This window comes from Leiobunum rupestre, chromosome 7 (assembly GCF_980474605.1).
Source record: "Leiobunum rupestre chromosome 7, qqLeiRupe1.1.hap1, whole genome shotgun sequence".
Lineage (NCBI taxonomy): Eukaryota > Metazoa > Arthropoda > Arachnida > Opiliones > Sclerosomatidae > Leiobunum > Leiobunum rupestre.
The window spans coordinates 45,539,911-45,563,466 of NC_143390.1; the positions used below are offsets into that span (position 1 = coordinate 45,539,911).

General features: G+C 33.8%; 1 protein-coding gene across 4 annotated transcripts in view; it reads left to right on the forward strand.

Moving 5' to 3' along the window:
• LOC149936512 (putative 3',5'-cyclic phosphodiesterase pde-5) overlaps window positions 1-23,556 on the forward strand; it is a 151,730-nt gene that overhangs the window by 82,409 nt on the left and 45,765 nt on the right. For all 4 annotated transcript variants that reach the window (XR_016472210.1, XM_090153134.1, XM_090153136.1 and 1 more), the window contains 3 exons: window positions 14,016-14,099; window positions 16,454-16,615; window positions 19,672-19,709. Coding sequence is in view for 3 of the 4 variants with exons in the window: in XM_090153134.1 (XP_090009260.1) it covers window positions 14,016-14,099; window positions 16,454-16,615; window positions 19,672-19,709 (284 nt within the window). In the remaining variant the exon portion in view is untranslated. The remainder of the gene's footprint in view (window positions 1-14,015; window positions 14,100-16,453; window positions 16,616-19,671; window positions 19,710-23,556) is intronic.

The following is a 23,556-nucleotide window of genomic DNA, read 5'->3' on the forward strand; positions in this document are numbered from 1 at the left end:
TTAAATAATATTTATTTAAATAACCAATAGTTGAATAAAACTTGTAAAATGTTTAAATAATCGAAAGTGAATAAGCCTATTATTTAAATAAAACAAACAATTATTTAAATAAATACCACTTTTATTCAAATAAATACCACTTTTATTCAAATAAATACCACTTTTATTCAAATAAATACCACTTTTATTCAAATAAATACCACTTTTAGTCAAATAAATACCACTTTTATTCAAATAAATACCACTTTTATTCAAATAAATACCACTTTTATTCAAATAAATACCACTTTTATTCAAATAAATACCACTTTTATTCAAATAAATACCACTTTTATTCAAATAAATACCACTTTTATTCAAATAAATACCACTTTTATTCAAATAAATACCACTTTTATTCAAATAAATACCACTTTTATTCAAATAAATACCACTTTTATTCAAATAAATACCACTTTTATTCAAATAAATACCACTTTTATTCAAATAAATACCACTTTTATTCAAATAAATACCACTTTTATTCAAATAAATACCACTTTTATTCAAATAAATGCTTGGTTGCGTAAAAAAACATAATTAAATAAGTTAAAATGATATTCTTTTTACCAACTTTAAAAAAAAAAACCGTAAAATTTGTGGATAATGAATAAACAATTCCGAACACTAATTATGCTATGTCATGTAACATTTGAGTGACCCCCAATATTCCCCCTATTTGCTAAAAGTAACGCCTTTTAAACCCCTTACTGCGCGGCTGCGTTACGTAATTTGTGAACGACCCCAAAATTGTTGCATATCGTTGGTCGCACACCACGTTGGTTCGTGTGAAATTATACAACGAATTACTGTCGTATTATAATTTCGCCGCTCACTGATCCAAATCAGAGTTTTAAAAGTGTGTCATATTTAAGTAATCAAATATATAATGCAAATTTTGGCTCGTAGCTCTACGATTATTTTATTTAATGTATTCATTAATTCGATATTTATCGTTTCAAATATTTACTGGGATTTGGATCAGGAACGCATTTACAGGAAATGTGTACTAAGATTCTTTTGTGAGATTAAAACTAAGTATAGATGGCGCCACCGCAAACAGTGCTAGAGATATTACATTCAGAAACATTCCGTTACCAAAACATCCGCAGAAAGTTTTTTAAAGATTTGGTATACTTCACTTTGTAAGGTTACAAGTAAGTCTAGAAGTAACTCGGGGAGAGTTGTCAGTCCTTAGCCAAGAAATGATTTATGTTGTTATGGGCGAAACAGACAAAACAATTGGCTTTGGGAAAACAGAACGTATCAAACTTATGTCTATCGTGTTGGTGAAACTGAAATAAACCTTTGTATCTCTCGTTTTATACACACAATCCAATAGGGATTTGTAGGTACTATTTTCACCTTGTGCGTAGCCGCCGCCGCCGCTGTATAATAATAAAAATAATACTTGGGGCCCCAGATATTGAAATGTCTATCCGTCGCACCCCTAAGGAAATAAAGGAAAAAGATTAATTAATCGGTAGGTGATATATTTCCGTCGCGTTCACTGCATGCTTTTTGGGGAACCCAGAAATTGGGCATTGACTGTTCCTCACATGCCCATTAGGAAAATATAGGAAAATAAATACATAAATCGGTACTAAGTAATATAGTGCCTTGGCTGTCACTATATAAATTTTTGGCACTAGGGGCCCAGAAATTGGGCATTGACGGCTCCTCGCACCATTATTAATAGAAAAAATTATACTGATGGAATTTCGTCTGCTTAGCCGACGATTTCCTATTCTTAAACACAATAAGGTCTGTTTAGCAGACAAAAATTCAGCCATTTATAAACTTCTTGGGGGATCGTTGTAAACTGAAAATACTAATTATAAACTTTTTTCGAAATATGGAAAAAAATTAAATACTGATACTAGATGGCGATAGGCAATTGGAAAAATGGAAGATTTACGCTTAGCTAGTACATCATGGAAGCCAAAAACGTAGTTTACAAGGTAATGGCAAAAGTAGAATCGAGTCAACATAACAAGTTTATTGGTACGTTTTAACACAATGGAGGATTGTGTGTACTTAAATGTCCGTGACATCTTGTTTTTCACGCTTCCTGAGCTAACGGAAGATGAGTCTCTTCTCGGATTCTAATCTGTAAAAGCCGCAGGATGAACTAGCTTTCCACGACATTGTACTCTAGTGGATCTAAATCTATTGATTGAAGGTCTTCTTTGCCGGCTTGGACATGCCCGAAATCGCTAATTCCAGATATTCGAAAGTTTATCATTTGAAATAAAGACGGATAAAAGAAATATGCCTTTATACATGCCTTCCATAAAAACTTGTAGAGGTTAACGGTAATAGTTAGTGTCAGTGGCGTAGCCAGGTGGGGGCACAGGGGACACATATTATATAATATATAATATAATATAATATTTTAGTTTAGGTTAGTGTAGGGAGCAGTTGGCTCGATCGCGTGGCATGCAGGGCTTGCCACCACCCTCCTACGCATTATAACCCGGCCACCTGAATTAATGGCTTCAAAAGTCGCTTGATGACTTAAGCCCCGTTTTCAATTACGATAAATTTCAGGCTTTTCGCTTTTGCTTTTTTGATGCGCTTTTATTTCAAAATAAGCCTATATCAAATCCATTTAGATATCTGCTTCTCGCAGTTGGTTTTGACGCAAAATCGTGATTTTTGTTCGGAAAAATCGTGATTGAAAATGGGGCTTTAGGCCTAAGGTGGTGCCTTGGGTATAAGCATAGCTGATTATTATTATTATTATTATTACATTTTCTTTGTTAAATTAGAACGCTAATTAAATATATCTCGAATAGAAAATATCATTAAGATTTCATATTTAATGAAGTTTACATTTAAATTACATTTCTCAGCAGGAATTTAATTGTCAAGAAAATTAAGTGATTTTTACTTCCAGTTAATTTCAACGCGTGCCTTAATTAATTATTTACATAACCAAGAGCGTATCTACGTTACTGAGCATGTGCGAGACTGTATTTTAGTTTGGAGATATCTACTTCCTAACTAAGACCATTTACACCTGGACTGTAATGAAGGTAGGCGTTGTTGTTAGGCTAGTGTCGCCGCTACCCCAACGCCACCGTCGTTATTTAGAGGCAACTCTCGTCCACAAGGGAATTCGGACTGAAAAAACGCGTTCACTTCACGCTCCTCTCCCTACATTTTACTCTGTCGCCCCGCGAGTCATGGCCAATTTTCGCCCGTTATTTACGGCGTCAAGAGAAAAACAACGGAAGAGAGCGCGAACCGTTTGCCTCCTAAAGAATGGCGATCAAAAAAAGGGGGGGGGGGGGGGGGTTGCTGCATGTTTGTGGATTACTATCGCGGATTTTCTCCACTTGGCGGTGTTTTGTAGCGGACACTCTGAAATCGGAGTTATAACGTTGGCATTGTAGTCCAGGTGTAAATGGTCTTAGTTCCTAAGCTCCAATTCTAAACCGAAACTGCAAGTTTTCCAATTGTATTTTCCAGGCCCGATAGCAAATTGAAATGTCTTTAATTCTTCGAGAAAACGTATATAATTAGTGACTAAAAGGTTTACTATTAAATTAGTGAGCGAAAGTTTAATACAATTTTGATTGAACTATTTAATTAATTTCTCCAATCATAAGCAGCAAAATAGTTAGTTGATTCCTATAGGTGGCGTTGTCGTTTTAATTCTAAATGCGAATGTCATTAAACCATAAGCCTATCAACCCTAAGTTTGAATCGAAAGGCAGTGTTGGTTCAAGCAAACGACTGTCGAAAGTACAGCGCTAAATCCACCCGGTGGCGGAAAAGAGAAACGTAACGCGTCCCGCAATGCATGATGCCAGCTGCTTTGGTAAGAGAGAGGTGCGTAGAGAGAGAAAGGGGGAAGGAAGAAGCTTCGATTTATCTCTACCAGGTGCCGATACTATCTTCTTCTTTTTCGCCCGACCAGTGGTGGTACAAAGGGTGCTATGCTATGGTCAAACGTATATAGTGCTTTAATGGCGCTACCTTATTGAAAAAGTATATAATTTCAAAATAGCATTGCTTTTTAAAAATTGTTTAAAATCGATAACTTTGCAACTATATGGGCACTATTTTTATTATTTTTTGTATGAACGAAGGTTGAAATTCTCTTTCGAAAAACGGCAAAAACAAATAAACGTAAGTCAAGTTACCTGAGATAGCGATCTGTAAATAGGTCAACTCGTACGTTCTCAGTAACCTAAATACTTTCTTGATATAATATTGTACATTGTTCGCTATTAACAAGTTGCCAAAATGGGAAAGATAGTGTGGTGTTTAAGAAGGCATCTACATTCGTGAAACCGGATATAGGCAAGAAAAGCACAGAATTAATTTTATAATATATGATTTAGTTTAAATAATTTAATGCTAATATCACTCTTCATTTTAATTTAATATTATTTTAGTTTAAATAATTAAATGCTAATATCATGCTTAATTTTAATTTAATATTATTTTAGTTTAAATAATTTAATACTAATATCATTCTTAATTTTAATTTAATAGTGTTTTAGTTTAAAGCTAATATTCAAATCAAATCAAATTTATTTATAAATTTTAAACATAGTGTACAATAGAGATGTTGGCCAAGTCTATTATATTATTATATTGTTATATAACAAAAGAAAAATAGTAAAAAAGAAAAACAAAAGTACATTTTAATCAACAAAACACGTTAAATAAAACAGAAAAAACTAGTTTTTTTAGAAATAATAATTATCAGCTAGGCTAATACCCAAGGCACCACCATAGGCCTAAGTCATCGAGCGACTTTTAAAGCCTTTAATTCAGGTGGCCGGGTTACAATGCGTAGGAGGGTGGTGGAAAGCCCTGCAAGACACGCGAGCCAACAGCTCCCTACACTAACTATTACCGTTAACCTCTACAAGTTTTTAGATATGAAGTGCTTGACATATTTTTAAATGGAATTAGATTAGTTAGGCTTTGGACATGGTTATAAGAGAGTTGTAAATTTTAATGCCTTCGTAAAAAATAGAGTTGCGTTTTTTGGTCGTGCTTACATATGAGATATGTAAAAAATTGTTAGATCTTAAATTCAGGTTATTATTAGCCAGAGAAAACAAATTATTTGAACATAACAGTGACTTTTCGAAACAGTTATATTTAAAAATTACATTTAGTAAACCGAGGGCCAAAAAATAATTTTTTTGTCCCTTCAAAATAGGGTTTTCTCTTAATTATCCTAACAATTCTTTTTTGGAGTCTATGTATTCGATCTATGTTCGTTTCTTAATTTTAATTTAATATTATTTTAGTTAAAAGCTAATATCATTCTTAATTTTAATTTAATATTATTTTAGTTAAAAGCTAATATCATTCTTAATTTTAATTTAATATTATTTTAGTTAAAAGCTAATATCATTCTTAATTTGAATTTAATATTTTTTTAGTTTAATGCTAATATCATTCTTAATTTTAAGTTAATTAATTTGTTATTTATTTAATATTATTCTTAATTTTGTTATTTATTTAAAATTATTCTTGATTTTGTTATTTATTTAATATTGTTCTTAATTTTGTTATTTATTCAATATTATTCTTAATTTTGTTATTTATTTAATATTATTCTTAATTTTGTTATTTATTTAATATTATTCTTAATTTTGTTATTTATTTCATATGATTCTTAATTTTGTTATTTATTTAATATTATTCTTAATTTTGTTATTTATTTAATATTATTCTTAATTTTGTTATTTATTTAATATTATTCTTAATTTTGTTATTTATTTAATATTATTCTTAATTTTGTTATTTATTTAATATTATTCTTAATTTTGTTATTTATTTAATATTATTATCAATTTTGTTATTTATTTAATATTATTCTTAATTTTGTTATTTACTTAATATTATTCTTAATTTTGTTATTTATTTAATATTATTCTTAATTTTGTTATATATTTAATATTATTCTTAATTTTGTTATTCATTTAATATTATTCTTAATTTTAGTTTAATATTATTTTAATTTAATGCTAACATTCTTAATTTTAGTTTAATATTATTTTAATTTAATGCTAACATTCTTAATTTTAGTTTAATATTATTTTAATTTAATGCTAACATTCTTAATTTTAGTTTAATATTATTTTAATTTAATGCTAACATTCTTAATTTTAGTTTAATATTATTTTAATTTAATGCTAACATTCTTAATTTTAGTTTAATATTATTTTAATTTAATGCTAACATTCTTAATTTTAAGATAATTAATTTGTTATTTATTTAATATTAATTTAATACTTAATACTAAGACTAAGCTTAAAGTTTAACCTCCAGCCCCACTGGATAGAGGGCTCTCTATTCCTAGTACCGACAACGACGTAGCGAAACACCATTTGCAGTAGCGGCCCAAGCAAGTTTTTCAGGTGCGCTGACCCTATATATACTCTCCCTCTATACCCTGAGAGCTAGTTTGTAGATATCCAAGGGCCGCTCTACGCCTTCACCTTTGGCAATAGTGTCAACCAAACAGGAAATTTATAAAATGTGAAAATGTGTCCTTTTATCGGAGTATAACTCGGCGGCATCTATGACGCGGCGCCAGACTGAAAGACAGCATATGGGCCAGGCAAGCTATAAGTAGAAGGAGATGTCCTCGAGGAAATGAAAGAGTGGTTTCCTCCGCGTTTAAGGGATTAAGCGCTTCAGCCTTTTCGGAAAAGGAATTTAGCGTCATTGTTTAGAGCGGAAGATGTCAAGTTTTCGACATCGCCGATGTAGTCTCCTGTAATTTGTTGGTTTTCCGGATTTGCTTTGGGCTGCTTCCTTTCAGCTTCCTGTGCGCGGTGAATAGTCGGCCAGAACTAAGTCTTCGCTAATATCGTGGTACTGGTAAGCCTGTTTTATAATTTACAGCATTAACAAACTGAGATATTATAAGAACGGAAAATAAATTGTAATTTTATGATATTTTAAGTAATTATTAGAACGAAAAATAAATTGTTATCTTATGATATCTTCAGATATTATAAGAAAGGAAAATAAATTACAATCCTGAGATATTTGGAGAGATTATAAGAAACGAAAATAAATTACAATCGTGAGATATTTTAAGATATTATAACAACGGAAAATAAATTGTAATATTATGACATTTTAAGATATTATAAGAACGGAAAATAAATTGTAATATTATGACATTTTAAGATATTATAAGAACGGAAAATAAATTGAAATCTTATGATATTTAAAGATATTATAAGAGCTGAAAATAAATTACAGTCCTGAGATATTTTAAGATATTATAAGAAACGAAAATAAATTACAATCGTGGGATATTTCAAGATATTATAAGAATGGTAAATAAACTCTAATCTTGTGATATTTTAAGATATTATAAGAACGGAAAATAAATTGTAATCTTATGATATTTTAAGATATTATAAGAAACGAAAATAAATTACAATCGTGAGATATTTCAAGATATTATAAGAATGGTAAATAAACTCTAATCTAATTATATTTTAAGATATTATAAGAACGGAAAATAAATGGTAATCTTATGATATTTTAAGTAATTATAAGAACGATAAATAAATTGTTATCTTATAATATTTTCAGATATTTTATGAAAGGAAAATAAATTACAATCCTGAGATATTTTAAGATATTATAAGAAACGAAAATAAATTACAATCGTGAGATATTTCAAGATATTATAAGAATGGTAAATAAACTCTAATCTTATGATATTTTAAGATATTATAAGAACGGAAAATAAATTGTAATCTTATGATATTTTAAGTAATTATAAGAACGACAAATAAATTGTTATCTTATGATATTTTCAGATATTATAAGAAAGGAAAATAAATTACAATCCTGAGATATTTTAAGAGATTATAAGAAACGAAAATAAATTTCAATCGTGAGATATTTCAAGATATTATAAAAATGGTAAATAAACTCTAGTCTTATTATATTTTAAGATATTATAAGAACGGAAAATAAATTGTAATCTTATGATATTTTAAGATATTATAAGAACGATAAATAAATTGCTATCTTATGATATTTTCAGATATTATAAGAACGGGAAAAAAATGTAAACTAAGATATTTCAAGAAACAGCGCTGCCAGGCAAAATTATTAGCCGACAAAAGATAGCAGTGTGGCCAGATTCGGCTTATTTTTTTTAAATACATTGAAAATTGCGGGATTTAGTTTTCCGTCAAAAAATATTTAGCATCGTAGTATCGACTAGAATTAATAAAATATTAATAATAATAATAATCAGCTAGGCTAATACCCAAGGCACCACCTTAGGCCCAAGTCACATTGAGCGACTTTTAATTATCATATGTGACGTAACAAACTCATAAGTATGCCATTAAAGCATTTTCTTTAGTGTTCACGGTATATGACGTAAATTACGTCACTTCCAACTCCGTGACGAGAAACGCATAATCAGCATTATGTGTCGGAAACAGAAGTTAGTGAAATAGGTTTTAATAACGCTCAGAATTCCTCGCGTTTCTAGCCTTTACAATTTGTAGTTTATCTTGTGCCTAGCGATCATGAGATTTTGCTACCATAGTAGCCTTCTCAATAGCGCCAGGATTATAATAATTTTCCTTTTTTGGTCTATTTATTTTCTGTTCCGTGTGAAACAAGGTCTCATTGTAACTTTTCTATTATAATAATAATAATAATCAGCTAGGCTAATACCCAAGGCACCACCTTAGGCGTAAGTCATCAAGCGACTTTTGAAGCCATTAATTCAGGTGGCCGGGTTACAATGCGTAGGACGGTGGTGGCAAGCCCTGCATGCCACGCGTTCGAGCCAACAGCTCCCTACCCTCACTATTACCGTTAACCTCAGTGGCGTAGCCAGGGGGGGCACAGGGGGTACATGCCCCCCCCCCGAAACGTATGGTCGTACGTACAAATATTTTTATTTTTTTACTTTTTTTTCAATGGTGTGCCCCCCCCCCCGAAACAAAATCCTGGCTACGCCACTGGTTAACCTTAACAAGTTTTTATGGAAGGGGAGGCATCCTTATGATCCTTTCTTTTTTAGATTTGACAGTCGCCAGCCAGATTTCCCGCACGGTACTGATGAGTTCCAAATAGAACGAAAACGGTCTACCGTTGGAATTTCTGGCTATTTTATTTATTTTTAATTTAGTTTATTACTCGAAGATCTATTTAATTGATCCGAGTTTCGCGTTTTTTGTTTGCTCGAAGACCTATTGGTACGAGTTATTAGTAAGTTTTTTAATTTCTTCAAATTTGTTTAGGATTTAGCTACATTATCCCTTTTAATTATGGACATATCTACTTTTTCGCGTATTTTATCATCCTTATGATTGATTATTTTACATATGATATTATTTAATTATTTATTATTATTATTTATGCTAAAGTAATATATAATATATCGTGATACATTTTCCACTTGTAATATTTTTATGACATCGTTAAAGTTTTGCGGTTGGATCACTGACCCTAGATATTTCCATCCCCATCAATTTATCGTGAAATTAGAAAAGATGTTCACAGCGAGAACTGTGACCCCGTTCTTCTCGAAACGGTTTCCGAAACATCTGTTGTTCTGTTAAGGATCTGTTGTGACTAAAAGGGGCCCTTTCTTGTAAAATATCGCTGACATTTTTTGCCGGTAATTTAATAACGCGAAGAAAGGATACGGGGGGGGACTGGGGGAGGAGAGAAAATGTGTTTTTACAAATAGGCCTTATTTCGATGCTTATGGCGACCTCGTTTTGCATATAGACGCGCCTCTTTGTAAACCGACCATTGTTTTCGACGACATATTCTAGAGCACCCTGTTGAATGAGTGTTTTAACTAAGCTTACTGTTTAAGCTATCATTTGTTCGATAAAGAACTTTTTAAATATAGTGGTTTTTAAATGGTATTTCTTTATTTATTTATTATTTTTTCTTTGAACAAGCTATAACCGGCAATAATGATTTCATGCAGTATATAGGATATCTTTATTTCGCCGTATACTATGGTTTGTTTAAAAAATGTAACCTATAATTGAGTAAGGTTACATATTAATTATTATTTATTATTCAGACTCAAAAGGGGTGAAAGCACTTTAAAGCGAGTGTCGGCTCGATGTCAAGTAGATATTTTTTCAATAGATGTCGCTAGCGTCGACATCAAAACAAGATAGCTAAGCTACATTTCGACCCAAAAGGCGGGTTCTTATAGGTACCAATCTCTCTGATTGAATAGTTTATAAATTGGTTGAGCTTACTGTACGCTTTTTTTAACTTCCGGTTTCTACGTCATGTTGCTCAACGAAGTCAGCGGTCGGAGGAGCAGGTTTTTCCGTTGCTCATCGGTGTCGTGACGTCATTCGACGAAGTTAAAGGAGGGGTAGCAGACGATATTTTGTTCGTTAAGTCAGCGAACTATAAATCGTACAACAACTTTTAGATTTTTGTGACGTAGCGTTGATTAAAAGAACTCAACGATAACTCAGCGGTTTTTCTCCGTTGATAGTTGTTGAACGCAGCCTATAATAGCTCTCTGACGACGTTATCATTCGGCTATTTTGAATTTCAGCTTCCTTTGCCTTTAATAGATAGATTCACGGCCATCTCTAATAACAGGGGCAATAATAGAGCCGAAATTTGCTTTAACAGAAATAAAATCGAATGAAATTTATCAACTTGTAAACTAGGTTCGGCTGCGCTGGTTTCGAAAGTAACACGAAATTTTCAAAAATTAAATTTTCCCGACCCGACCCGACCCGACCCGACCCGTAAAAATCAAAATTTATTTTTGCCCGACCCGGGCCGAAGCTAATTTCATTGTAAAATTTTGACTTTTGACAAACTGACCATTTTGGACCATATTGACCACTCCTGATTCAAACTGACCATTTTTGACCATATTGACCACTCCTGATTCAAACTGACCATTTTTGACCATATTGACCACTCCCATCGCAAACTGACCATTTTTGACCATATTGACCACTCCCATCGCAAACTGACCATTTTTAACCATATTGACCACTCCTGATTCAAACTGGCCAGTTTTGGACATTTTACCCAATTTTAACTTTGAATGACCACATGTTTGAAATGAGTATCACAAAAGTCAAAATTTTAAAATTTTGCAAAGGGATACCCTTTGGTGCCCATGAAATTATTGTATAAAATCCCATAAGGAATTTCCAACTCGACCAAAGTGAAAATTTAGAAAGGTCATAAAACTTGACCTTTTGACTCTGCTTAAAAATCCGCCCGGCTGATACCTGCCTGGGGCATGGTCTAAAGGTTGGACTTACAGTCCAAGACTTTCCCTCGTTAGTTTTCCCCTCTTCCTGTGGCCCCTTAATCAATATATTTCACCTAACGCTAATCTAATATCACTTCAGAGCGAACACATAATCTAAATGTGGATATTTATAAGCCAAATAATCCCCACCTTTGGTGGTTGTGGCGGGTGACAGTGATTTCAAGTATATAGCTACATAAAAACAAGTTCATTAATTATTCCCGGTGCTGCGGGTGCAATTTCTATTTATCATTAGTGTTCGGCAGTCGATTAATTTTTATTCATGAATAAAATAAGCTCGGCGATATTTAAATAATATTTATTTAAATAACCAATAGTTGAATAAAACTTGTAAAATGTTTAAATAATCGAAAGTGAATAAGCCTATTATTTAAATAAAACAAACAATTATATAAATAAATATCACTTTTATTCAAATAAATGCTTGATTGCGTAAAAAACATAATTAAATAAGTTAAAATGATATTCTTTTTACCAACGTTTTTTAAATAAATCGGAAAATTTGTGGATAATGAATAAACAATTCCGAACACTATTTATCATTGTGGTAAGTTAGGCCTAACGTCTGAATACGATGTTGGTTTAACCAGTTATAAATTATAACTAGTTAAACCATTCATTATAGCTTATGATTAAGCAATGACACTAACTGAAACATCTAACTATTAAGATGAATTGGTGGCGTATAGTTTAATATTGGTTACGTAAAAGGCGCTATGTATTCAATATCACTTTCTGGAGGATAATAAAGAAAAATTTTATAGTGTTATAGTTCTTAGGGTTTTGGAAAAGCTAAGGAAAATTTTCGGTCAAAATCGGAAATTTTAGGACCCTATGAGAGAAATTTCATCAGTTACATATTCTCTGTTAACGTCAATACCTTCTTGACGTGTATAAACATATTTCATACCCCAAATTAATACAATTTTCTTTCGATACGTGTAGAAGCAAATTTCTAAGCCTTCGTTAAATTTGGACATTGAAGCGTAAGCCGTTTCATTATTTGGCTTCGTCACATTCTTCCGTATTAAATCGAAAAGGGAATATTTTAAATTGGTTTTCATTTCGTCGGTACGAACTTGGGGTTACAAATTCATTTTCTTATCAAACTAAGCCACGCGGATTTTTGCCGGAAAAAGGAAATTAATTCCCCCCCCCCCGCTCTAACGGAGTCCCGGATTTTCGTTCTTTGTCAAAGAATTATTTTCCAATATGTTTCCCCTCGAAATATTGAAGCTTAAATATCTACTTTTAAAATAAAATAGACATATTTAAGAAAAAAATTAATATAGCTTTTGAGTTTATTTGTATATAGCAGGTAATCAAATATCTATGGGAATAACTAGTGTTGTAAGTCGGAAAATTTTCCGGAAAATGACCGAGGCCTTTTTTCCGGAAAAAATAAAAAAAGTTTTCATTCCATGATTAGTCTAAAGCTTGGTTTTCACTGGCGAGAAACGCACGGATTTTCAGCGTTTTTTTCCGCATGTGCATAAAACCGCATTCCTATATTTCCGCAGATTTTCCGCATCGTAACGTTGGTCAATTTGCGTTGACCAATCGCAAGTTTCGGCTTGGTGACGTCAAAGCGATCTTGAAAATGTTTAAATGTTTTTATCAGTAGATAAAATTAAAATAAAGCGGCATTTTCGCCTAATTTTTTCGAATCTGAAAGTAAAACTAAACCTCTAGACTAGTTTAATTTGTTTAAACTGATTAACAATGTAACACTATTAATGTTTTGTAGTATGTTTACTGATATTAGTAATTTTATATCGATAAAAAGTTTAAAAAAAATAAAAACATTAAAAACCCTTAAATAGTATTTGACGTTTCAATTTTTCATTTTTCCGATTTGCGGGTCATTTTCTGGAAATTTTTCCGCATTTTATTATTCCGGAAAATTAACAACACTAGGAATAACCCTAAAACTAATCCTAAAACTACTTGAATGTGTCACATCAGAAGAATTTTAAATATCTCTTAAGAGAGAAGTCACCCTATCCTGCTAATGTTATAATAGCTAGAAACATGTACCTTTGCAGGTTCTCGCAAATATAAAATAGTGCGAGTCTAACTTGATACTTCTCAGGTTAAAGATAATTTATAAACTTATGGTCACACATATCTGAGCAGACCGTTTGGTTTCGTTAAAAATATATCTTAGAACTTGGTCCTTTTTGGTCGATCCCATTTTCATCTGTCTTACATGATTGTCAATTTTAATTCGACCAATTACAACCAAGAATGTATTTATTTATATTTAGGAAGAATGATTATGTTGCGACAATCGCCGGGCACGTTGAACGCCTTTCCCCCGTCTCGCGCGGGGGGAAAGACTAAACGTCACCGGCGTTTGATTACCATCGCGTTAGGTGACGTAAATTTTAAGCAGCCAATGAAATACCGGGACTATTCGTTTTATTTTAAGCGGAGGAGCGTACTGGGGGGACCAACGGGTGGATTTAGAGAAAGGCTAAAAACCGTCTCGACATAGACATTCTCCCTAGGTATAAATAAATACATTCTTGTTACAACAACAACTCTAAATTGTACCGGCACGTTTAATTTCCTTATGTAAATTAGCCTAGACTTTTTTCCTTACGAGGTAGAGTCAATTTTTGAAACTCTAAAAAGCCCAAAGGTTCTATTGATTTTTCTATTTGTTTTTCAGGTTCTGGGAAGCATTTAGAGGTGGCGTCTCAATCGCCGTCCAGAATGATGAGAAGTACATCTCAAGATTGTCTTCAGAGGACAGGTACATACTAAAACATACTTATGTTAATGAGAACGTACGAGCTTACCCGTTCATAGCAGCAAGAAGTACTTCAATTTGAATGGATAACGAAGTCTTGTTTAAACCGTTTAAAGAAGCAAGAAGTATTAGCAGTTCAAATAGAATTGATAGCGACATATGTCGGGGCCTCTTTGAAAGGGAATATAACCTCCGCAATAAACCACTAATCAGCGCCGTTATAGGAAGTGGCTAATATATGAACCTTTTGAGTTGGGAGGGAGTCACAGAAATGCTAGAGGTTATATTCCCTTTAAAATACAGTTTTTGACGTTGTAATTGAGAACCAATTAAATATTTAGCTATTTTCATAATTAAGTATGGACATTTAATACATGTAGAAACTACTAAATATTTAGCTATTTTCATAATTAAGTATGGACATTTTATAATGTAGAAACTACTAAATATTTAGCTATTTTCATAATTAAGTATGGACATTTTATAATGTAGAAACTACTAAATATTTAGCTATTTTCATAATTAAGTATGGACATTTAATACATGTAGAAACTACTAAATATTTAGCTATTTTCATAATTAAGTATGGACATTTAATACATGTAGAAACTACTAAATATTTAGCTATTTTCATAATTAAGTATGGACATTTAATACATGTAGAAACTACTAAATATTTAGCTATTTTCATAATTAAGTATAGATATTTTATACATGTAGAAACTTCTAAATATTTAGCTACTTATGCTAAATTAAACTAACAAAAATCAGCTTAATTAAACTAAATTAAGAGTTTAATCGTACAGGCGTTTTTAAAAGAGAAAATAACACGTTCTTATTTATAGGCGATACTAGATGGCGATATGTTATTAGAAAAATAAATGGTTTCCGTTTGAAAGCATTCACGAACGCACTCCGCTAATTTTAGAGATGATCGAGCGTTTGGTGTCAGAATGAGCGTTAACTATCAAAAAATTGAGGGGAGAAGAGAGCGAAGCTGCTTTTAAATTTAGCGGTTAATGAGCGATACGATCGGGAATCCAGATTTAAATCTAGTTAAATAAGTAGAAGAGAGAAAAGTATCTCTGCAATTGAGCGGATCTTAGATATGAGCTCTTCGCTTACAAGGAGACTACCCGAGGTGTTACACACCGATTTTGTTCAAACTCGGGGGATTAGTAGACCTTCATGTAACTTGAAAAATCCTAAAGGGATTTTATTCAATGGGCAACGGGTTTGCCATGGCAACGAAAAATGTTTTTGACAGCCCCTAAGATGGCGGCGAAAATTCAGACCCAAACACCTGGCGTTATTTTTCTTAATCTTTTTATACGGAAATAAGGCCATATTTGGAAAAGCTTGGCCGTTCCCCTTTAAGAAACTAGATACCTGTCCTCGAGATATTAAAATTTTCTATGAACTAGCTATTTCTAGCAGACTAAACAAAGATAATTTTTCATATTCTTTGATGCATTTTTAATAGCGTTTTCATTTGACTGCTCTCGAGCGCTCTAGATCGCTCTGATCAACATTTTATGTTCCATTTGCGAGCTCGGATCTGCTCCGATCACGTTTTGCGTGTTCCATTTCCCGCTCTCGGGTGCTCCTAGATCCCCCAAAACCGATCTGCCGATTTCGACAGATCAACGGATCGAGATCGGAGCAAATTTTTGCGTGTTCCTTTTAGATTTTTTGGCAAAATGGCTGAACAAGATGAGAAAATTCAAATTACTAGCGGACGAAAAACAACAAAGCGCGGGAATATGCTAATGGCATATAGGAGCAACAAACACAAGGAGAACGCAGCTAGCCTTTAAACACGCTAACGCAGTATTTGTGTACAAATTTCATTGGACGAACCTTTACGCTGCACGTTTTACGGGCGGGGGGAAGACAATTTCCGAATTTTCCCCTTTTGACGATAATTCGTCTAACCAATGAAAACTGTGCGCAGGAAAATGCGCGACTTTTGACGGGTTGCGTTCTCCTTCTGTGGTGCTGTGTTTGTTGCTCCTAGATGGCATGCTAAATTTGCGGTTTTACTCTAGTCGATTGGGGCGAGATCTATGACGTAAGAGACAGATTCGGAGTAAATCTCGAGCAATCAAATGGAAAACGCTATAAGGCTTACGCCGCCACTGAACAGAAATAGGTGTACGCCGCCTCCGAAATTAGTTCTGAATCGCTCTGAAAATGAGTAACGCCGCCGCCGTCAATTTTCCATCGGCGTCGGACTCTACCACAGCGGGCCTGAAAGACGGACTCGTACGTTCTCAGTACCCAGAATACGTTCTTGGTTCGTCGCAATATATTTTTATTTCGGGTGATCAATGAAGTTCCTTTTTGTCGCTCCGCAGCCCTGCTGACTCCGAAAGTGGTGATGGAGTATTTGAAGGAGAACCCGTTATTCGTCGAGGACTACGTCATGAGTCACGTGGACCTCGAACTTTTGGAGAGATGGATGATACGAAAGACGCAGAGATCAATCAAGCGGGCCCTCTCCACCGAAACAGGAAACGGTACGCATCAGCCCACCCACCCCCTCCCCGCCTAATTGTTTTTCTATTTGCCAAAAATCAATCGCCACATACTCTTCGTTTGCGCTCAGCCTAACTGCGCTGACTTCTACGTCGTTAATAGATTCAGTATCTACACGGTCCGGAAGTATACCGTGTATTTCTTACTAGATAAATATTCATCTCCATTTACAGCTAATGGTATTCGTTTATAACAAAATAATAATAATATTTATTTCACTAATAAAAGCCAATTTGCTGGCACCCGCACTGAGGCAAACCATAGGTGCAGGTCACTATCAGGATTATTAGACACCCTTAAAAGATAAAATCAGATTAAATGGATTAAAACAAATTACATGGATTAAATCAGATGAAATGGATTAAATCAAATTACATGGATTAAATCAGATGAAATGGATTAAATCAGATGAAATGGATTAAATCAGATTAAATGGATTAAATAAGATGATATGGATTAAATCAGATGAAATGGATTAAATCAGATTAAATGGATTAAATCAGATGATATGGATTAAATCAGATTAAATGGATTAAATGATATTTAATGGATTAAATGATATTTAATGGATTAAATGATATTTAATGGATTAAATGATATTTAATGGATTAAATGATATTTAATGGATTAAATGATATTTAATGGATTAAATGATATTTAATGGATTAAATGATATTTAATGGATTAAATGATATTTAATGGATTAAATGATATTTAATGGATTAAATGATATTTAATGGATTAAATAATATTTAATGGATTAAATGATATTTAATGGATTAAATGATATTTAATGGATTAAATGATATTTAATGGATTAAATGATATTTAATGGATTAAATGATATTTAATGGATTAAATGATATTTAATGGATTAAATGATATTTAATGGATTAAATTATATTTAATGGATTAAATTATATTTAATGGATTAAATTATATTTAATGGATTAAATGATATTTAATGGATTAAATGATATTTAATGGATTAAATGATATTTAATGGATTAAATGATATTTAATGGATTAAATGATATTTAATGGATTAAATGATATTTAATGGATTAAACGAGATTAAATGGATTAAACGAGATTAAATGGATTAAACGAGATTAAATGGATCAAATGAGATTAAATTAATTAAACGAGATTAAATGGATTAAATGATATTAAATTAATTAAACGAGATTAAATGGATTAAATGAGATTATATGGATTAAATTAATTAAATTAGGATTCAATGGGTTAAATTGATTAAATGATGATTCAATGGATTAAATGATGATTCAATGGATTAAATGATGATTCAATGGATTAAATGATGATTCAATGGATTAAATGATGATTCCATGGATTAAATGATGATTCAATGGATTAAATGATGATTCAATGAATTAAATGATGATTCAATGAATTAAATGATGATTCAATGAATTAAATAATTATTCAATGGATTAAATGATGATCTAATGGATTAAATATTTATTCAATGGATTAAATTATGATTCAATGGATTAAATGATGCTTCAATGGATTAAATCATGATTTTTCAATTTAAACAATGGAATTTGATTTATAAATAGCCACATATGCAATTTTTACGGCAAAGATGACCACTTCTCTCGTAAGATATATGTTATACAGGGTGTTTCAGAAGTCAGTGCAATAAATTTGAGGTGTTATAGTAAATTTTCCTACTCCCCTTTAAAACCGGTTTTCTATCTGGGTTCTTATGTTCGTGCAAAGCTTACATTTAGGCGTTTTTAGGCCAAACTTAAACGCTCTCTAGCGCTTTTCCTATTCGTCGCGGATGATCGCGACAAAGACAGTCAAACATCTTTACTCAACCCCTATAACACCTCAAATTTATTGCACTGACCTCTCAAACACCCTGTATATACTTCCGCATCGATCTGAATCATTTGTTAGATTATATTATTTTCTCTTACTAAGGGAAACGTTTTCCCTTAATTTTTCCCTTCTATCCCTAATGGAAAATTCTTTAGACAGTTTGAAAGTATATTATTCTAATACCAAGGTCGAAAAAAGGTCAACATTTTCGCCAAATATTGTTGGCCAGCAAGAGTCGCTCCTTTAGAATGGAGAAGCAATTTCCATAATGAGTTGAATACACACGCTTTTGTTGGCCAAGTCACCAAGGACGGGCCATTGCAAGTTTTTATAACAAAGGCGTTGATCCAAATATTAAATTCCAATCATCTTCGTACGCATGATTTTTATTACGCAAAGTTTATAGAAAGTATCAATATTTAATACATTTATTATTTTGAATTGACATATTTTGAAGAGTATTTTTCTTCGGTCGGCTAACGCCCGAAATCACGTCAACCTAACCTTTAGGGCTGTGCGATTACTCGAACATCATCGAGTACTCGGCATTTTTTGAGGTCGAGTACTCGAACTCGACCTCGAATAAGTAATTGGAGAATACTCGTCGATTACCGAGTATAGCAAAAAAATTGCATATTCGGGTACCCGATTACTCGAATAAGCTGCTCTCCAAACTCGTCGAGCATTTGTTTTTCTATCCTCGTTGCTTCAAAGTTCAAAGAGGCGTTTATAAAACTTTTTCGGGGGCAAAAAGTACCTGCAAAGTTGTGGAAACTGTGGTTCATTTAAATTAAAAGAATATTTTTAAGCATTGAAAGTTATTTTATACTCCTTTTAAATTTAATTTCATAATTACTTAAATAAAACCAGCTCATAATCAAGTACTCGATTACCCGACTCGTCAAAAATAATACTCGAAGCTTTTTTAGTTACTCGACTCGAATAAGAGAAAATTTCCTCTTAATCAAGTACTCGATTACTCGACTCGAATACTCGATGAAAAAAATTGATACTCGATAACCGACTCTATTGCCTAAAACCACGTACTACGCGCACAGCCCTATATCAACCTTTCGTCCGAGATCAGCAAAATTTTTACTGATGCCTGTTCTTTATTTTTTTTACTTCCATTTCCTTGGTTCCATACTGTATTCGTGTACGACGCATTGTCCGGAATGACCTTCAGATCGACCCGGACGGAAAACAAGTCTCTCCCGCTGGAAAGTAAGTTTTGACAACATTTGCCATCACTTTTTTGGTTTGTCCACCACCGCATCCTGACCATCCCCTCATCCTGACCATCTCCCCATCTTCCCTCCGTTCTCTTTTGCTATTTTCTCCTTCGCCGCTCAATATTAAAACGCCTATGACAGCAACGTCACCCTTTTTCTCGGTATATTCATGGACAAACTACCCTCTGACGGACTTGTTACCAGCTATATTTTATTACTCTGCTTAAGCCGATGCTTGATTTTGGCCAATGTCACCAAGGAATTGAAAGAGAGTGAAAAAAGGTGGAGAAAAATATAGAAAAACGCTTTTGAAAAGTGCTTCTGGATGGATGTACCTTCCACCATCTCGTCTGCCATCTGTTGGTGGTAATGAGTACTAAAATACAGTATCCAAAATAATAAAGTCACCAGACAATCGTTGTACAGCATAATAATTATACCAACAATACTATACTAAGTTGAATTTTATCTATATTATACTTCATTAGAATCTGTAAATTATTATAATTATTATGAACCAATCAGTAACAATGGGCCTCGACTTCAGTAGCGATGATACTGATAGTAGATGTCGTATCAGTCATTATCCCTAAGCATAAATAAATAAACTCTTGGTTTAACATCGCCATCTACATTGATTTTCCGAAAGCAGATACTCAAAAATTTTCTAGAAACGGGAGAGAAGGAAATTACATGCATAGCATTTATCTTTCCTGGTAGTAGATGTCGCGTCAGTCATTATAGTAAATAAATAAATTCTTGGTTTAACATCGCCATCTACAGTAGTTTTCCGAAAGCAGATACTCAAAAGTTTTCTAGAAACGGGAGAGAAGTAAATTACATGCAAATTATTTCTCTTTTCTGATAGTAGATGTTGCGTCAGTCATTAGCCCTAAGCGTAAATAAATAAACTCTTGGTTTAACATCGCCATCTACAGTAGTTTTCCGAAAGCAGATACTCAAAGGTTTTCCAGAAACGGGAGAGAAGGAAATTACACGCAAAGCATTTCTCTTTTCTGATAGTAAATGTCGCATCAGTCATTCTCCCTAAGTATAAATAACTTCATTGGTGTAACGGGTCCCTCTTGGGGCCGTTTCTCCACGAAATTCCGCTCCTATTCTCGCGCGTCTCTCATTAAGCCATAGTCCGCGGGAATGTCCCAGCAATTAGCGCCTTCTTTTTCTCGACGTTTTCTCGAGCTATAGTCCAGTCCGCAATTAACTGGAAGCTTCGCGATATAACGGACGGTCAAATGTACTTCAGTACGCGTTGGCAGCGGCCTTCGACCAGACATTGGAGCGAAATCATTGTCGGACCATAGAGCCTCATTAATTGCTAAATGTGGCTGGAACGAAGCGTAAAACGGCGAGAGCTAACGTCCCCAAACAAACGATTGTCGCTACCCCCTACCCTCCATCCCGACTTTGGCGGTCCTTCGTCCGGTCAAACCCTTCGGGATATACCCCGTGACCAGTTGAATCGAGTCACTAAACTGGTCCCCATTTTATTTCTGGAAGGAGAACTCGCTCCATTGCGCTTAAAATGGCTCCATCGAAAGCTCGTAATACCATTGCTCAATGAGGAAATGTCATATAACGGTCTCGCGCCGTAGGGTGAACAAGATGTCACGGACATTTGACATCACGCAATGCTTCCTTGTGCAAGTTACAATTGGAACATTTTTTCCATCTCCTAGTGCTTTTGGGCAATAAGAGTTTTATAACAAACCTCTTGAATAATATTGTCCATTCATAAACGATACGAGTGAGCGTACGAGCTCTGAATCTCCCTGTCTTTTCTTTAACGTATGCTTTATCAATCTCCATTGTCCATTCTCAAATGTACGCTTTACAATCGTCCGGTCCATTCACAAATGTACACTTTACAATCATCTGGTCTATTTATAAACGTACACTTTATCAATCACACTGTCCATTCGCAAATGTACACTTTATCAATCACACTGTCCATTCGCAAATGTACACTTTACAATCATCCGGTCCATTCACAAATGTACACTTTACAAGCATGTGGTCTATTCATAAACGTACACTTTATCAATAACACTGTCCATTCTCAAATGTACGCTTTACAATCGTCCGGTCCATTCACAAATGTACACTTTACAATCATCTGGTCTATTTATAAACGTACACTTTATCAATCACACTGTCCATTCGCAAATGTACACTTTATCAATCACACTGTCCATTCGCAAATGTACACTTTAAAATCATCCACTCCACTCTCAAATGTACGCTTTATAAAACACTCTGTCCATTCACAAACCAACATTCCGATCAAAGAAAATAGAAGGACTTATAGAAATTTCATTTTAGGTAACCATAGGGCTATTCTCTTCCGGTAGTGTTAACCTTGTTTTCCACTGGCGCGCGCAACGACGTGTTTCTCAGCTTTGAAACGTTCAAACGTTTTTACGCGCGTAAAGAAAATAACATTATGACGCGCGCTAGTGGAAAACAAGCTTAAGGAAATATCATTAGTCGAAAGTAGCTTTCTATTCCCCTTGTATATTTTCTTTATTCTCTTCTAATAAAAAGGTGAAGCCGCACTAGTCTTGAAAACGTACGTAGTTTTATTGTATTCAATCTACAGGGCTACAGTATCATTTCTCTCCGGTTTCAATAAACATTAGCGGGTAAACATGTTTTGGGGGCTCGACCGTTAAAATATTGAGGCAGTGCGGCTTCCTATCGATTCATATATGGTGATGACAACGTCTCGAAATGACCAAAATGGGCATTATCCAAGTTCTGGGGCCCCGATCATCGATATTGAGATATCGAGAGCGTGTGATTTCATATCGATTGATATATCATTTAAAAAAGCCAGATTCACCCTTACCCCTCAAATCGCTTCGTTTTAGCACGGCCAACTTTGATCTCTCGCGCTATAGCGGCCATCTCACGTTTCTGTGTTAACCTATGAGCAAAAGATGTGTATGACGTGAGGCACCACCTTAGGCCTAAGTCATCAAGCGACTTTTGAAGCCTTTAATTCAGGTGGCCGGGTTACAATGCGTAGGAAGGTGGTGGCAAGCCCTGCATGCTACACGATCGAGCCAACAGCTCCTTACACTAACTATTACTAGTACAGTTTATAGGGTGAAAATCCTTGCTCGCGGAATTTCGACGAATGTGTTGGCCGCTGCACAGTGTTTCGAAAAGCCCAAAATGCGGCAGAAATTAAAAAATTACCAGACACATATAATATATACATATTTGTTACCAGGAAGTCAACAGGAATAACGTAGCACCAAAATTTTAATGCGAACGCTACCGTTTCAGATACATTCACAACAGCCGGCCTGAAGAACTTTATAGTAAGATGGGAAGAGAGAAGAGCCATGAGATAAAGCAGTTTGCCCGATCATATTATAGGTGTTTACTGATAAATCTTAATCTAAAATCAACGCGAGAGCTTCTGTGTCAGAACAAGACGTTGGCACGTCCTTGGACATTCTTTCGGGTACAGCTGATGCTGAATTCGAACGGTTCATCAGTTCTTGTAAGCCCAAGGTCAATCCAGTTTCTCCTTTCCGTTCAACCGCTACTGCTGAGCATGCTTTTATGATTTTCTCAGCGGGTTCGTCTTCCAATAAGGATGCTAACTCACTAACGTGAACTCGTTTAGCGCGAGCAGATGCAACCGAAAATTCGATAATTGGCCTTCCTACATCAGGAACTCCTTAGGGCATATTTGGATCAGAATTAGTAAGAAGAATTTCAGGAATTTTAAAAGCTGTCTGCAACCAGACGTGGTGCTTCCTCTTAAAGTTAGCCATCACTCTACCAGCTTGTTTCCACCAACGGTTAAA